The following is an 18838-nucleotide window of genomic DNA, read 5'->3' on the forward strand; positions in this document are numbered from 1 at the left end:
TTTATTTATTTATTGCTTTATTGAAATTACATATATTTGCAGGCTTGTTTGTTCAATTTAGGCTTATAAACCTTTGTCTAGTAGAAGGACAGATAGAGCAATTTAGAGGAGGACCAGGGTTACGGCGGGATTCGAACCCACCACCTCCATGCTTCACACTGCGTTATCGGGTGATACCACTTGGCCAGGGAGATCTCGAGATTTATTTATTTATTGGTACACATAGAAGCAGGTTTGTGCACCCAATTACATAAGTACGGCTTATAAGTCTTTGCAATTCTGAGAAGGACAGTTTGAAGATACATCTATTCGGCGCGATTCGAGCCCGTTATCTCCACGTTACAGAGCGTTTGTCGGGCATAACGCTCGTCCAAGGAGGATCTATATTTACCAAGTAACATGATCAGGCTAGAAAGTTTAAACATTCATGTATGTGAAGAGCAAAGCTCACAAGGATCCTTGTTAGACGCGAAAGGTTATTAATTCGATTACTTTGTCCATGGTTTGACGTATTTCAGTTCAATGATAAAACGCTACTAAAAATACAATCTATTTAGCGTATAAATTGCAATTGAAGCCTCGATGCCGCCTCTTTGGCGTGGAGTATAAATTGAGCGTTACATTACATCTCAGACATTAAAGTGTCATCTAAATGGGTGAAATGTTCGACAACAAATTTCACAGAAAGTATCTCACAGGTTCTCCAAAAAATACTCAGAGCTTTTAGGTGAGTAGCATAAAAGCGCTTGTTTGAAGAAAAACCAGATGGAAAAGAAAATCCAACGAAGTATTTCACAGAGATATTTCAATACAAATTTTGTTACGTAGATCGTAAAAACTCGGTTCCCAGTAGAACAGTGAAGTCAAGCATCACTAGCTGCGGTCAGTAAGCGGGTGGGTGACCATTTTGATCAGCCTGCGTATGGACGGAGGGTGTTACGTATCGATCCTCATTAAACTGTTCTACCGTAAAGGGCTTAACTTCGGCGCACGTCGTCGGGCTACCAAAGCGGAGGAGCCATCCCTTCTGCAGAGGATCAAAATTGTGGTGGCATGTCTTCGCATCCTCCCCAAGGATGTTTCCCAGACCGTCACGAATAGCCCATAGTGCAGCTTTAGTGTGGCGTAATTAAAATACCTACCTACCTCAATACAAATTTTATATACATTTACACAAAACTTTGTACTTGCGTATTAAATCAAGGGAAAAAAAACAATCCTTTTAATAAGTCTTTGGACTTGTGAGCTCAATTTTGTCTGATTTATAAAATTGCTATAATTTTGAGCTCAACCCAATATACATGAGAACTCCTGGATCGAGCACTGGGTTTTCATACGGAACTTTTTGTTGGTGGGCTTTCTGATACATTGTAATTGCGTTACAGGGAGAGTAAAACCATGGAACCTACCACCGTTTTTCCGTAAAAAAGGGGATTCTAACCCATGATATATAAACTGATGACATTTTCCCGTCAGCACTGTGGTCGGTGCGGTATCTTTGTGATGGCGTTGGATAACCTGGGTCAGCTCATTGGAAGGCGAAAGCTGTATTCCTTGAGAGAATCTGTATGTGCAATTTAAAAAGCCATAAAAACGATTTGTTCTACATCAGTTCGAAAGATAAACAGCACATGATTCAGAATATCAGAAAAGCGACTGTACAACAGATTACTGAAAAAATCGAGCCATCTACCACCAATGACTATCAGTTGTTGGTAAAGGATAGTACAGCAAATTGAATATGCCCCATTTCTTAATGTTTGTTTTGATGCAATTATTTCGCTGAACAACGAATTGATAATGGTTTTATAGTGTTCTTTTAAGTAATTAAATACGAATCCTTCACATTTGAACCTGACATAATAGGAAATCAGAATCTGAAGAAACTTACTTTTGTTTTTCACGTAATCGAGTGACTAATACATATATAGAATTACAACACTGTAGGATACAAGTTCGTAAGTCGTCATTTAACGATTTCCTATTACCATCATCCCGCAGTGGACTGATCGTTAAGACACGGTTCCCAGCAGATCACATAAGTCAAGCATCACCGGCTATGGACAGTATGTGAGTGGGTGACCACTTGGATCAGTCTGCGTAGGGACCGAGGGTGTGCGGTATTGGTCCTCGTTAAACTGTGCTACCGTAAAGTGCCCGACTTCGCTCGCAGGTCGTCGTGCTACCGAAGCGGGGGTGCCACCCCCTCCACAGAGGATCAAAATTGTGATGGCATGTCTTCGGATCATCCTCCGGGATGTTTCCCAGACCGTCGCCAATAGCCCATTGTGCCGCTCTAGTGCGACGGAAATTAACAACAACAACGACATGTTACCATCAGCGAATTACAAGCTAGCGCTTAATTTAGGCATAAAAATGTAGGGCCGTTCGCAAATGATTAATAGCAATATTGGAACTATGGTTTCATTTCAACTGTTAAGTCAAGAGAATGTAAAGAAGTTTCGACCACATAATGTTAATTTTACTTTTCTTGTATTTCGTTAGATTTAAGAAACTTTTTAAAACGGATCGAAAATTTTTGCATCAATCATAAAACTCGTTAATCTCAAGATAATTTCACGTAAAAAAATATTTTTTGGTAATTATTTAGTAATTTTTGAAACGTTTAACGAATTGAAAGGTGTGCGATTTTATTTCGGTATTTTAAACCATCTAATTGTGAATGACAAAATACAAAATGGGAAAGAATTTGGTAAATAGTTTCTAAGTTATAAAAAAGTTAATATTTTTAAATTTTCATTTCCCGCTGGAAAGCATAAAATTCGGCTTTCAAAATAAATATAAAAATAAGGCATTGCTGGGGCATATTAAAATTATTCAATTTTAAAAAAATTCTCGTTTTTTATTACATAAACATCACAAACGACTTAGAAGCGCGTATTAAAAAGAATTAACAAGAGGAGAAAGAAAAAAGCAAAGAATCACTTCCGTCAGCTGATGAGACACTTCAAAACTAAAACCAGTTTTTCCCGAAATCCCTGTCGCAGGGAATAATTAATAAATATGAAGGGAAATTCATTGTCTGGAATATGCCCCCTGCGGCCTATATTATTACTTACTTTTTTTACAGATAGGAATTAATAAAAAAACGAAACTAGTTGTCATTTCGCAAAATATCAATTTTTTGGAATTACCCAACTTTCGCAAGGCTTCATTCCTTCATTCTAACGATTGACAGAACGGAAGTGACGTCATAAGTGACGTATTTTCCGCTATCTAGGTGATGACTTCTTTCTTCTCGTGAACTTACCTTCAAAAGCGTGAGGAACGTGCAGTCAAATAGATGGACAGTTCCTTGGGCGTTTCTTTGTGCTTTATAAGAACGTGAGGGGTGTTGATAAGTGTTCGATTTAAAATGGAGTTGCTGATAGTTTTATCAAGTAAGATTTTTATGTTTGCTTTTATAGAGTTTTGTATGTATGAAGATAATGGTGAGAAAAGAATTGGTTACACCAAGGCTACTAAAAACCAGTTTTAAAGTTGTTTAATTACTTGTGACTTATGATAACTCAACTTTTATCTTTTTGTTCCAAAAATTCTTTATGAAAGTATTGAAATGCGTCTTTAGAATTTCTTCAAAAGTAACTATTGCACCTTATTCTACAGAACTATTTGTCATCCTTTTTTTTAATGTTATTTTAATTGTACAAGTGCCTTATTTTTAGACCTCAAACTTAAAAAAACAGGATATAATATTTAAACTTTTTATTTTCATTATTTCTGTACTAATTTTAGTTCTTTAAAATTTATTCTTTAATGATATGTATAAATTGCAAACTTTTTCTAATTTTACAAGTTCTAAATTTTAAACATATATATTTATTGAGGAAAGTTTTTTCTTCGTAAAAGTTAGAGTTTTTGCATGTAATGTTAAAGTAAGATTTTGCATTTGATTACCATACGTGTTTTTTTCCTTCCTATTTTCATTCTGTGCTTACCAAATTTTAAGCATGGGTGTTAATAGGAATTTGTTTAATCAAATCTTCATTCCAATAACAGATTGCAAAATGCAAGCTACCAAGAAAAATTCTTACTTAAATTGGTAGTTCTGCAATTCCTGACTTTTCTGTGTTCAGAACATATCTTATCCTACGAATGCCGATGCGAATTAAAAGAAAAAATAATTTTAAAGATTCGAGTTTTTGATCCTGCAGCTTTTTAATTAATAATGCTAGTAAAAATCACTAAATTTGATTCTAACGTAGGAATTGTTCACTAATTGTATACAGGTTTTCAGCCATGTAACCTTCCTTTGCCCTCAGGATTCATCTATTCAAAAGTTTTTAGGAATTCATTTTATGAAACTCATAAGTTTTAAGTTATAAAATTTTAAATAAGTTCGGGGATTGTGCGCTCATTCAACGGTAATTGCGGAGTACCCTGTACATCCCTACTAAATACCAAATCGAGTGCTTTATTTTTCATTTATAAAATGATTTTTAATTGTGTAAAATTTAAATTGCGTATTTCAATGAAAACGGAAGTCAAAAGTGAACTATTAAGTGTTTTGAGTTGCATGATGGAATCTTAATTTTAATGCAAAAATTATTTCTTGATTACAAAACTCTAAAATTATTCTAAATTTTGAGTTTCTATTGAGAAGGATGCCCATAAACTATTCGTTTTTTGATATTTTTACAAAAATTTTTTAAATTAAACTTTCAAATTTTTTTATTTAAAATTTGATTTTAAAACTTTCTTACATTCTACGATTAGGTCTGATAAGATTTGCACTGATTGGGTACAAAATGGGAACTTTTTGAAATCATAATTACTTTATTTTTTCCCCGGGCTTTATGATCTTCAATTGAAGTGTTACACCTCATATTCGATTCAGATTTAATTTTAGGTAAAGAATCGTATATTTAATTTAGATTTTTATACTCGTGAACGGCTTAAAAATAAGTTCTAATAAAATAAAATAAAAAGTTAATCCCCAATCATAAAGAAAGCGCAGGAGCGAAAACCTTCACAGAACCTTTTCAGGGATGAGTCATGATTTGACTAACGGGTTAGACACGTAACTCCTTAAACTTTCCCCCACCATCACACCTTCATTCTTAAAGATTCTCTAAACTAAATGTTAAGAATTAAAGTTTCTAACATTGGAACGCTCTTTTTAAAAATAAATTTAGAACGAAATTATAGTAAAATTACTCATATTTTATGAAATAAAAAAACTACCTATTACACAATTTTTACATTGTTTTAAAAAAGATGTTACTTTAATTGCTGAAAACAAAATTTTCGAGTAATTGGTCGAAAGGATCTCTAGAAATTAAATTTATGATTTTTAAGTAGCTTACTCTTAGAGTTTGTTTAATTCTGTATAATACCATTAAAGATTCTGCGCGGAAAAATTGTATACCTTAAAAGTTAATTCACAATAAGGCGTTCGACATTTCGCTTTTTACTTTAAACTAAACACAAATTCCTTGATTTCATACTCTCCCTACTGCCACTAGACTGCACCTGTTTTCTCAGTCTTCAAGTGACCAGCCCGTTTTTAGATTTTTTTTTTTAAAATTATCTTCAGTTGCAAATTGGTTCTTGGAATAGTGTTCGTTTTCCAATGGCGTGAACCAGGTTCGAATCCTAGCTATGGCTACGAATTGTTTCGGCTTACACCGACCGCAATACAAATAAAATATCATCCGTGGCAGATGGGATCATGTCATAGCTAAGAATCTCTGTACCGTCAGGCTAATCGTGCGAGGTTTTGTGGTTTTCTCTTTGTAACGCAAATGCAGGTTACTTTAATCTAAATGTCGTCGACGAAGGCTAGTTTATACAAATGCTCGATTTAAGATTCCCATCGGGAAAATTAAGACTATGAAGTATAAATTTGTAGTCTTAAACCCCCAAATCGGGGTTGACTGGTCTGCTCCAGTTATAAAGGTGTCGCATATATTGGGTACTTTTAAACTAAATTGTAATTTTTCTAAATTTTGAGTCTTGGAATAACTTATTAGATATGCAAAAGAATGCGTAAACTCGTTAAAATTAAGTTAATTTACGTGAAATGGAGGTAATTTCTTAAACTTTCGATTAGAATAAGAAATTCTTGACTTAATAAATGTACAGAAAATAAATTTATAATTCGTAAATTTAATTCTTTACCTTTTTTAAAATAAAGACTGAGAACTTTGGAAGTGTCTTGATTAAAAAGGGAATTGGCGCTGGAATTAAGTAGTTATTTTTGTAGTGGCGCCAGATTTTTTTAATATCTGTCAACCAATTGAGTGTTTAAAGCACTAAATTTAAAAAATGTCTTGTCACCGAGTGGCTACTTTAAATTAGGTACCTTACAATAAATCGCATTCAATCTCAGAATTTAAGTTCTATCTCGAAAAGAAAGCTAAATTAAAATTCTTAAATTGGATTCTTAAATCCTCCCGAGAACTGTAAAAAAATTAAGGTTACCTGTCAAAGTATCAAATAAACTTTCACAATTTTTAAATTTTAATTTGATGGATCAGATTTCTGAATATATTGTATGGTTTAGGTTTTTGAATTACTGCTATAAACATAAAATATCTAAAGTTTTAACGCAAATGAAAATTTTTTATTTACAGTGTTCTGAAAATTAAAATGTTTACTTTCGGTATACGTTTTTTCAAAAACTGCTTATTGTATTGGTATTTTGGCAGAGTATTTGAGTATTGGTATTTGAATTTTACCTAAACTTAAAATAGAATTTTGCGTGAAAGGAAAATCTTAATGTAAATGTTTCAATTTTGTCTAAAAATGGGTCTTTTCTTTTCATGAACATAATCTACTTTCAAATGAACCTAAATCAAGAACTGAAGCTATAAAACGTGTGACAGATCATCGTACTAATCTAAGTCTCTTACAAAATGTGTTATAAACTCATAATTTTTCGTTTACTTTAATTTGTGCTATAATTAATGATGCTAAAAATGGATACTAGCAACTAAAGTATACTGCCGACCTCACAGGATTGTGCTCAATCACGTAGTTGTATATGACCTATTAATGTTATAACTAGAGCCCGGATTTTGATGACCTAAAAAATCTCAATTACTGCCCTTAAAAAGTGCAAAAAATGCCCTTAAAATGCGAAAATTGCGCTAAAAATGCCTTATGACATGACTTAAATAGAAGTAAAAATATTGAACTAAAACAATGTTTTACTCTTTAAAATTATTATGAGTCGTTTCAAAAAATATAAAGCAATGCAATACTTGCTCTACGTTCATTAAAGTTTGACAAATATGTTTTATATCCGAAAATAACAAAAAAAAGGAAAATATATTGACTCCAAAACATTTTTATTTTGTATAGAAACTTAAATGAATGTAACTTCAATCTCATAATATTACTAAATATCAGAATTACAGTGGATTATAAATTTTTTTTTAATATTTTGAAATGTAAACGAGCGTCTCTTGTCTGAAAGCAAATTTTTATACCAGGAGAAGCTTCTTTCAACGTCTACTGATGTTATTGGTGCGTACTTGAAAAGGACGGTCACACTTACTGACAATTCTTCAATTTGAAAAGATGTTACTTCACCTGCTAATATCTTAAAAATTTTCTTCTTTGTTTGGCAGCCAGTGTAATAAAAAATAATAAATTAGAAAAAATTAACAAAGAATTTAAAAAATGCTTTAAAATGCAAAATATGCCCCAAAATTTAAAGAAAATGTCCTATAAATCTCAAAAAATGCCCTAAAGGACAAAGAATGTCCAAAAATGCAAAAAACTGCAAATGTCATCAAAATCCGGGCCTTAGTTGTAACTATTAGCGCTGTTTTATTATCACGCTGAATAAATTTTTGGATCAGACTCAAATGGATGCTTGCAAGTGAGTCAAATCTGATTGGCCACTGAATCCACCGACGTATGACTTCTCTTGCGGATATCAAATAGTGGACTACGTTAATTAAGATTTTTTAATGGGATCAAATTCTTAAATTTTACTTTGGGGTTGTGCTAGGTGCTAATATTTATCTCAAGTGATTAGTAAATGTACGTAGACTAGTTATTAATAAAGCTGAAGAAACAATATTTATTACATTTGAACACGTAATTTTTTAAACTTTAAATTGAACTCTTGCTCTACCTTTTAATATTTGAATGAAAGTCTTAGTAAATATCTTATTCACGTATAATTTTATTTAACCAAGAAACTAAATCTAATTTTTCTTAGATTATATGCTAAAAAAACTTGCATTTGAACCAGTTATTTACAGCAAAAACGTAGCTATTTGGAAAATAGAATTCATATGGCTCTAACGTTAAGAATTGTTTTGATGTATGTCATGGTTATTAAATAAGTTAATGTATTCCTATTTTTCTAATTACTACCCAGTCGTAAGTTTTTAGACTTGTTTATTAGAAGTATAAAATAGTAATTTTTAATGCTTTTGCTAATTTCATAAACATGAATGAAACAAAGTAAAAATGCAAAACCTAAGTGCGAAAATTGTTTTATTTCTAATCTGTTTACATTTAAATTAAGTGGAAGAATATTTAAATGAAGTGGATTTTAATTTAGAAAAAAGCGTCGGATTAGGACAAAGCATACATATTTTTTTTTTTTTTTTTACTGTTTTAATTTTTTGAAGGTCCTTTTCGGAGACCTTTTAAGTTTACTTAGAGGCTTTCCTTAATTTTCTTTCAATGTTTTGTTCTCATATTGTTACCTTTCGCCATATCGCTAACGTAAAACTATTAAACTTAGAGAAGCGTTAATGCATTTGACTGGCAGATTAGTTCCCTTTTTATAGAACAATTAATTCGTAAGGAATTTAAAACTAAGTAAAAAAAATTTCATAAATCTAAAACTTGTTTAATAGTATCGTAGAATCAACAGATTTTTTGCTGAAATTAATGCAAAACATCTATCAGTTACTTTTTTTTAATTTAAGAGCATAATTTTGCTACTTTTAAGTTTAAATTAGTTCATTAAAAATAGCACCAATAAAATGTATATATCCTGTCAAATCTTGAATGATTATATTTCTACTTTCTTCAAGTTTAAAAAATATTTGACAAATTGTAGAATTTTTTCATTAAAATTTATTTTTATGGTGTAAAGTTTTTCTCACTAATAATGGATTTATTATGAAATATCTTAAATGAAAATAGGATTTTAAAAATGTTTTGGATATATTGAATCTTAATATGGATCCACAAGTAAAATTTTAATCTTAGACTCTAAATTAATTTAAGGTGTCTGAAGCAGAATTTTTCATCAGAATTTTCGTTATCCGGCCGGCATTACTGTTCTATGTATCCTGGTATTCTGCACTAGTAAAGCTTCTAAAATTTTGTAGAGTTCACTTCTTGTGTACGAAACTTTGAAACTTGTGTTCTTACAAAATAGGCGAAGAAAAGCTATATTTTAATTCTCCTTACTATATTTCTCGTTCTATACTATATTTCAGAAAGCTATATTTTATTTCTCGTGAAAACCAAATGGAGATAAATAGTAGTTGATATTTGGATGACACAAGATGGGGTACATAAATTCGTGTAAAATGCCATTTTAAGTTACTCTTAAGTATTAGTTGTACAAATCTATTGGTCATTCTGACCAGTTCCAAATTTTTTGAAAATGGAACCATAGGTGATAATCTTCTAGCGAGACCCAGAGACTTAACGATTTTTATTTATAAATTTATTGATTATTGAAATTTTTGTTTTGATCTTCTGTTTCTATTGTAAGCCTTGCTGAAAAATAGCACTGCGCTGTATTTAAAAATCTTTTTCCCCCAGCATTTTTAGTGTCTGTTTTGGGCGACTGCAGTCCAGATGGTGTCAAGTGCTGCCTTACAGAATTTTTGCCTTTTGTCAGTCCAAATGGTATTCAATTGACGGAACAAAAAGTGTCTGCAGCTTGCACGTATGTATTTTACACTTTGTTCCTGAAAACTAATTTATTTATTCCTGATAAGTTGGCGTTTTGGAAAATGTAAAGCTATATTTTGCGAAGAAAAACTTAATTTTCTTGTGATGCTACTAAGGGTGCATCATTAATAATTAGATTTCTATTTGTTAAAGTACTTATCTACGTATTTCAGTGCACTAGAATTTTACGTGCACATTTCTTTAAAATTTCCACCAATGAGGCACATTTTTCTTATTTGTAATGTTTGTAAAGACACATGGTAGGAAAAACTGCTTCGTGAAAGCCACTCATTACTAGTTTTTGTTTCAATGACACTGTGAATATTAATGAAATAAGTAAGACTACAATTTTGTTTAACTTAGTTTTTCTTTCTGGTAGTCTTGTTTTAAAGCATAACGAAAGTTCCCTTGCATAAAATTTTAAATTACTTCTAATTTTTAAAAATTTTTAGTCGTGCAACACAACTGCATGAAATTGAAATAAGACCTACTAAGCACAAATGAAAATGAAACAAATGTTTCAATTTTTTTCCTGTAAACCATAAGTTTATTTTAAGTAGCTGAAAATATGAGCCTTTTTCAAATACCTCGGTGAATATTAAGAACTGTGATTAAATATCATTATTTTTAAACATTTTGATCACAATGTCATCCTTCTTACCCTCCTGTCAAATGTCTCTATGTAAGAATGCAATTCAGTAAGAATGCTATTCAATAATGACCATTCAGTAAGTTAAATTTTGAAATATAATTTTGCATGCATAATTTCAAATTTCTTAGTAAAAACGTTCATTATAAATGAAATAAGACTTAAATCTATCAAATCTTTTACAATGTATTAATCATAATGTATAAAAATATTTTATACTTAATTTTTTTAAAAGAATCCAATCTATTTAATTCCCTTTAATGAATGCAAATGCAATAATTTGCAATGCAATGCCCCTATGCAATAATTTGCATCCATATTCCTTATATGTCTTAAACTTATCAATGAAATTTGACTCTAATAAATTTTTTAAGAATGATTTTTTTAAAATACATATTTAAATATATAAATATATTTTTAATTCAGTCTTGTCATTACGTATAGAATTCAGTATTTAAATTGATTTTAATTCAGATTTAAACTGAGTGATTGCGATATTTATCATGCCAATCTTTCTGTTAATTAGGGTAAATATTTCTAATTACCCAGATAATTACAAAATGTAAGGATCAAACTTTTTGGTTTTATTCTCTTTACATGTGATAACTTTTTTAAAATGACTTTCAATAGCCCGCTATCTTCGATGAAACTTTTATTTTCTTATAAAGAGCTTGTTATCCAAATTTCAGACTTCAGTTTTGGTAAAAATTCGATTATTCAGCATAACTATCAATTAAGATTTCCCCAATAACTGTAAGCTATAGAAAAACTAAGTTTTATTTCGATATCTCATAAGCACATGTTCCAAAATCTTCGCACTTCATGGGCAGTTCTAAAATTAGTGAGTGCATATATATGTAGTCTAACTTGAAGGCCATCTAAAAATATTTATGCATATAATCTATGTTAAGTACAAAATGAATAGTTTGTTACACAATGGTTTGTGAAGTAATAAATTAATTTTACCAATAGAAAGGAGTAAGAGCTCTTTTAAATTTCTAAACCTTAGTTTCTTTTAATTAGACTTTCTATAATAGACGATAAATGTACTAGTTTAAAATATAGAGACAGTATAAAAAAATAAGTCCACGTCAGTTGTATTTCAACTACTAAGTACATTATTTTAGATGCTTAGTTATTGGTAACACTAGAGATAGTAACTGTAGAAGTTTAATCGATGCTTATGGTTGTACTGATATAGCGTTTCATATTGTGAACAATCAAAGTGTTTATTGATTTTTCGAACAATGCAAAGTTTTTTTTTATAAACTGTAGACATTATTTCATTGGTTGTTTCTTTTTGTTTAGGATACGAGATGACACACACAAATGTTTGTCTGATTTTGCCGATCAATGTGTGTCTCCCGCGAATGAAGAATTGGAACAATCGATCAACAGAACAAAAGTGTTCCTTTCAGACATCTGTCGGCCAGAATCAGAATTCAAGACAAGTGAGTTCTGTTTACTGTTTATTTATAATAAATGTTAAACTTTTTTCTTTTCTTTTTCCGAACTAAGTTTTATAGGATCTTCGACTTAGATTTATGACTATTCGAAATTTTGATTTAGTTTTCGTGCTATTTAATTTTTCATTGCCTGTTCACGGTTTGAATTGTAATCTATTTTCTGTTCTGGGACCTTTTACAGCACACGATCGTAATTTGATTTCCATTGTCATGGTTTTTACTGGCTTGTAGAACATATTAAAATTCTCCTCAAAAATTTTCTGGATTGTTTTCAAATTTGATTTTAGATTGTCTAATTAAAGACTCTATTTCTATTCAACGAGCTCAATCGTTCAAAACATTTCCTTTGTCCTATTTGGCGGCTCAGGGATAGAGCTTTTCCGGTGATGTCTCGGGTTCGAATCTCATCGGTGGCTAGTTGACCCGAGTTAAAGTACCGGCTCTCACAATCCAGTGTTGAAGTGAAACTATCATTAGTAAATGACGGATTATGGGTCAGAATCCCATTGCAATCTGTCTAAACGTGGGAGTTTTTCGTGGGTTTTTCCCGCAATGTAATCTAAATGCCGGTTAGTTCAAGTTTTCCCCGAAATCTAGTTTACTCCAATTTTTGATCCAGGAGTTTATTTGTTTTCTGGGTTGGCTTGAAAATTACAAGGCGTTGGAGTTTAACACTGATAGTCTGAAACACAGAATTTGATCTGCTGTTTAACGCAGTCTGTAAAATTGTCCTCTAATTTAGGTAAATAAGTTTTTCATTTGAGTGTGCTGTCTTAGTAATTTTAGTTTTCTTGTTAAGTTTTTACATAGACATAGTTTCTAGCACTTTAATTTTACTTCGTGTAGGGAGTACATAACATCATTTAAGTTCGGTGCAATATAATCTCGTCCAGCTATTGGACCATATTTATCCTTTGAAACCTTACAGTATCAAATTCTAGATTTGTTCACTGGAATACACCGGTAATGCAAAAATTCTTAACGTTTCTGCTTGTTATTTTATATATATACACTACTTGTTTGAGTTTCCATATGTTGTAATTAACGGGAGTTTAACTTACTAACTCAATTAGTAATTTGGTTGAAGGCACTCGAGTCATGGTGCTGCATATAATTTTAACTAGAGATTAAACTTATTTCAATGGCGCTATTTTTCCTTTTTACGGGTACTTTTACTCTGATATTTAAGATTTTTAAAATTTTAAATTTATTAATCTCACACCTTTTGTATTTGATCTCAAAAGTAGCGCAGTTTTCTCGTTTTCTGATATGGGACTTTGCTTATAGCCCCTTCATTACCCATTTTATTGTTTCATATTTATTTTAATGCTTCTGAAAGTCTTATCAGACCTGCGTCTTAGTATGAGCAGTTGCAGTAAGTCCCATATTTTTGTTTAGCCGTTCAAATATTCCGTAATCTTGTTTGGTAAATTAGGGACTCCCGCTCCTGTCAGCAAACCACCTAATCTCCAAGCTTGCATGAAGCAGCTTATACTCAATGGTTTTTTTTAACTGTAATCTAGTTTTATGACTATATTTTAATAAAAAGATGTGTAGATTTGTAACTTGTAAAAGATTTGAACTAAGTTTGTTTCATTTTATAAATTGAGTAGAATATTCTTGTAGAAATCTTGTTTTCATTGTATACTCAAATATTTTTAAATCTGATTCTTCGAAGAAATTTAACTTTTTCTTCTCATACTTAAACTTTTCTCCATTTTTGATTTTTCCCTAAGTAAATGTTTTCAAACTTTGTTTTTGAAAAGTTATTGAAATTTAGTGATTTTTAAGGTGTTAACGTATTGTATTTCTCATACCCTTTGTCAGCAAAAACAAGCAAATCACAAACACCCTCCCTTCGTAAGCCACTTACGTATTATTTAAACGGTCCTTTGGTCATCTCATTACTTTCTCTGCTGAATCTTTAACAACTTACTCAATTGAGTAAGATGTTGAAAGGGAAAAATAGCTGAGAATGAATCTGACTAAATACAGCTGTAAGTTAGTAAAACCGTAGAGGTTATCTCTTACAAACTCTGTATTGATGCCACTGCTGTTTTAAGTGTTCAACTTAACGTTACATATTTTTGGAACGAAAGCTAAGAAGTAAGAATTAAAGATCAGTAGGAAGGTTTGAAGGTACGATAGAATAAAAATTATTCTTGGACCACTTACTGAAAAATTGTTAAACAAATTGTTAAATAATATTTTGCCGGCTTTTTGACTTGAGAGCTAATTAATCTGGAACTAAATTTTATGAAATTTTGTTACATTTTTAATGGCAATTTGTAGAATATAACGTGGCTGAATCTTTTTAACAAAACTTTAAAACTTAATACATTTGAATAAACCGATTTTGAACATTAAACTCCTTTTTTAGCAATGAGTGTGCCATATTCCAAAGCGGCATTCTAGGATATCATTAAGAGAAAAGTATTTGAACATTAGGCAAATCGTGCTGTAAAAATAGAAACGTGCTGCGTTTTACCAAAATTTTTCTTAAAATTTCATTTTTTATGTAACACGTGATTTCTATTAGTGTTAAATTAGAAAAAAATATTCTTAACTATTCCATGGTATTATCTTGAAATTTGACAAGTGTTTCAAAGTAATTTGAAATACTGAAACTTCAATAGATTATTTATTAAAATTTTGTAGAGTAACGTATACATGTTATTTAAAATATAATTTGAAAACTAAACAATTATAAAATTTATGCTTTCTAGGTCAAATGGTTCTAAAGTTAGAGCTGTTTAAAAATGTTACTCTGAAACAAATCTTTCAAAAATCGAACTTAGAATTTTTCATTTTCTTGTGCAAAAGCCAGAAATCATACAAATATCAGATTTTTACAATTGGTTTATGTGAAATTACTATTTTAAGACTTGTATTTACCTGAATTATGTGTACATTATGTGTGTACCTTTGGGAATAATTGTAAAATTTCAAACTCTCCATTATTGTCTTATTTGATTTCGTTAAGGATAATGTTTTAATCAAAGTTAGCGAAGATTATGACAACTTTTGAATTTAAAGTAAAAACTGCTAAAATTTGGATCATAAATGCTTATAACGACAACGGGGACAATTTGATAAAATACTAGACAATCGAATCTAGTAAACTTATTTTTGCAAAGGTAGTACGGTGTACGTTAGTAGTATCAATGATGAATCTCGAAGTGTTAATTAGTACTTAAATTAGTGTTTATTTAGAAATCCTTTTGATTTTATAAATCACATCTGTTATAAAAGTATCTAAAGCTCTGATATTCAATTACTAATGGGGGAGGAAATTATTGTAACACCTAATATTAATGATATAAAAGGAGAGATTAATATATTCTATTGTGTGAAAATTCTCATTAAAAATGTGAATAAGCCTTCCAAGTTTTTGAATCTTATCTCACTGCAATGAAATTTGAGTTTTATTTTAGCCTACATGTTAAGTGTTTAAAGAGCATTGACAGGTTTTGTAATTTTTGAAGTTGTTCGTTACTTATAAAAATGTGCTTTACTGTTTAAATTCGGTCTTTAAATTTACGTTTTTTATTTCAGATGTCAAACTGTTTGAAGATTGCTTTCAGAATGCTTCAATGAGCTTCATACAATGCTACAATCGCACCCTTCAGCCGGCAGTTGTATTGAGCGATGATGAATCAAAATGGAAAGCGGAATGCTGGTAAGAAATCTAAATTACAGATCTAGAGATTGAATCACTTCTACACCAGTGATTGTATAAGCCCTTCGTCGTATAATAGACAAGTCTTTAGATATTTCGCACCTTAGCGTGTATAAATTTTAAACAGCACAATATCCATAAACAATATTTCTCAAAACCTATGCGCAAGACCCTATGTATGTGGAAATGAGATCTTTATTTGCGTGAATTTTCATACGTGCGTTCGAATCACATATCTGCATTTGTGCATTGGGACTCATGATAGGAGATTCGATGATACAGATTCAATGACGTCAGATTTCTATTCACTTTAAAAAATCCCAATGTACTCAAAACAATTATGCTCTTACTGCCCGCTTTTAAATTTCCCTAATTTTTATTCACGTTAAATAAGTTTTTGCTTTAACTAAAGCTTGAAAATTGACAAAGTTTACCAATTCATTAGTTTGCTTATAGGAAATACATTTAAAATTTGCATAGCATTTTATTTTCGGAATCGAACAATTGTTAAAATTAAGGCTACAGTGCGAGAAATTACTGTAAAGTGAAGATTTGAGATTTGCTTTTGGTTTGATTTGTACTGATGTAACAATACGTTTCTGAAAATTAAGTTTAAATTTATTTTACTGTGCTATTAAAAAAACGTGCACTTTCATAGATTTCAAAGTAGTTAAAAATTAAGTCTGAATACTTATGTATATTCTGAAAGTTTTCCTGTTTCATCTCATTTTTGTGGTTAAGTTATAACTGAATTAAGAGCTGAGTTTACTGCAGTTCAGTCCCTTTAGATTCTTCCACCATTGTTCTAAATTCAATCTAATTCTTTTAATGTGTCTAGTCATTTCCGCAATTTGTTCGTTTGCTCTATCTTAAAGCAAATGAGAGATTACTTTTTAAATATAAGTTTGCTTAAAAACTGGAAAATATTTTTTTTTTTGAAATCTGAACTAGTAAATCTCTTTCGGGGGAAAATGTTACCCTCAATTGGAAGAAACCGTAATAAAGTTCTCTAAAACAAACTGAAAACCGGTGCAGTATTACATTACTTTGACAAAGTAAATTTGAGTTTCAGAATGATTATTTTAAACTTAGTATTTTCAGTGTGTTCGTGAAGTAGTTTTAAAAATTCTAAGCTCAAACTTTAATTTCCTATAATTGACTGCAATTAAGGTAGAAAAGAAAAATAAGTTTATCTGCTCCAGAGCTGAAATTTTAATGCACTTCTACTCCACTTAGAAGGATTCGGTAAACTGTTGCTTAGTTCTTGTATAGTTTAAATGTTTTAGAACACTCTTTAAGAATACGAATGAGTGTTTAAAGATTCCTTTTCGCTGAACGAGTTAGATTCATTTAACATTTTGTTTTGTTAGAAATAGTTAACTTTTTCGATTTGATGGAAACGAAACATAGTGTATGACATCCATGCGATTAAAAGATACCTGAACGACGTATTTACTTGAAATTTAAAATTTTGTATGTTAGGTGAAATGCTTGTTAAAGCAGAATTTCAATTTGTAAATCTTGAAATGTTTCGATAAGAGTAGTTTTTAATCTATTAAGTTGTTTTACTCTTGTCATTTTTGAAGTGTTATTTAACTAATATCTAACTTTTTAAATAAATTTTCAATATTTTATTTAGATACAATTTTTCATATTAAGTATATGGTATATGCATTAAGGCTTAAGTTTTTAGTTAAGCATGTTTTAATAAATTTTAATGTCATATTTACTTTCCGATAACTATGTAAGTCATATTACTTTAAATAAATCATATTTTTAACCAATGGCTTATTTAAAACAATTGTGCTGTGTTACTATCACAAATTATCTTAATCTTCTAATTTGTACTGCTTAAACTAAACCGAAATACTTGTCATCGAATTTGAATTTATTTGGAGTCTAGGTTTCGTTAAGCCTAGACTCCTAATTTTTAAGGCATTGCAAAATCTTAAAGAACTATGTAAAACACTATTTACTATGAAACAAACTGAGCTATAAGTTGGGCAGGAATTGAAGATTAAAAGTTTGTTCTGTACTGTTCTCACTATTTTTTAATTATACTTAAGTAACCACTTTTTAACATGAGTAAATATGTTCAGTGATTACGACAGGGGAGAAGTTTTAACAAACAGGTATAGAATATAAATTGCTCAGGTTTTTAATTTTTCCTTTATATTTAAATTTTTTACCTTAATTTTAGAATGGTTTTTAAGTTTTCTAAACATTGAAATTTATAATCATCCATAAATCCTATGTGTGCCAAATGTAGTTCTCAAGTGGCATTGACATGTGTATTAATCAAATCGTGATGTATAAAAATTGAATAAAATGTTTAAATCAAATTTCATAAGTACATAGATAATTGAAATATAGTCTCACCTAAATTAAGCATTCGGGAATGTGAAACTTAAAATATACGTTCTTAGTTTTTCAATCTTAATCTGGAGGATTAGCTTGCTACAAATTGAGAATTAAATACCGAAGTATATTTTATAATTGCATCAGTCCAGAAGTTTCTGAAATAGCATGGCAAGGGGTTGTTCCCCATTTACCTATAGTACATGTAGGATTTTAGATTTATAGTGGCGTGTCTGCAAGCACATGCGACTACATAAGGTTACCCTCCTAAATCTTAATCTACAAAATATTTCTTGAATGTACGGACTCTAAATGTTTCAAGTTTTTAATTGTTTCAAGTTTGATAAAAGCAAAATACTAAAGGCCACTTTTATAAGTTTCAAAGGCAAGCTTTTAAATATTTCTTGCTCTATCTCTAAAAATTATTTTGTAGAACCAGTTTTAAAACCTTTCTTTGACCAAGACATTCGATGTTGATAACATTTTAATCTTTCCTTGCAGTGATTATAAGGAGCTACGGAATTGTGCCGTCCAAAGTGTGGAAAATGTCTGCGGGCAGACAGCTTCTCAAGTTTTGCAGGATGAAGTTATGAAAGTGAATGGGGCAGCTCTGGAATTAGCGTGTAAGAATGTGTTCGGCACTTGCAACTCTGCTGTGACGCTGGCGTCATCTGCTTTCATGTTACTCATTGTTTTTTGTATGAATTCCCTTTCAAGGTTTTTGTAGTTTTTGTAATTCACTGAAGTTTTTTATATTTGTTAGTTAAAAATATACAATTTTAATATCTA

The 18838-nt window shown here is 30.6% G+C and overlaps 1 protein-coding gene across 1 annotated transcript; it reads left to right on the forward strand.

The window, feature by feature from the left end:
- Positions 1–3041: 3041 nt before the first annotated feature.
- LOC107457093 (uncharacterized) lies at positions 3042–18832 on the forward strand. Its single transcript, XM_016075154.4, has 5 exons — positions 3042–3401; positions 9766–9892; positions 11855–11997; positions 15568–15691; positions 18551–18832. The coding sequence occupies exons 1-5, from the start codon at positions 3377–3379 to the stop codon at positions 18774–18776; spliced, it is 645 nt and encodes a 214-aa protein (XP_015930640.1). The 5' UTR covers positions 3042–3376; the 3' UTR covers positions 18777–18832.
- Positions 18833–18838: the final 6 nt, after the last annotated feature.

Source organism: Parasteatoda tepidariorum, chromosome 7 (assembly GCF_982258835.1).
Source record: "Parasteatoda tepidariorum strain Cologne lab strain chromosome 7, Ptep-v5.0, whole genome shotgun sequence".
Lineage (NCBI taxonomy): Eukaryota > Metazoa > Arthropoda > Arachnida > Araneae > Theridiidae > Parasteatoda > Parasteatoda tepidariorum.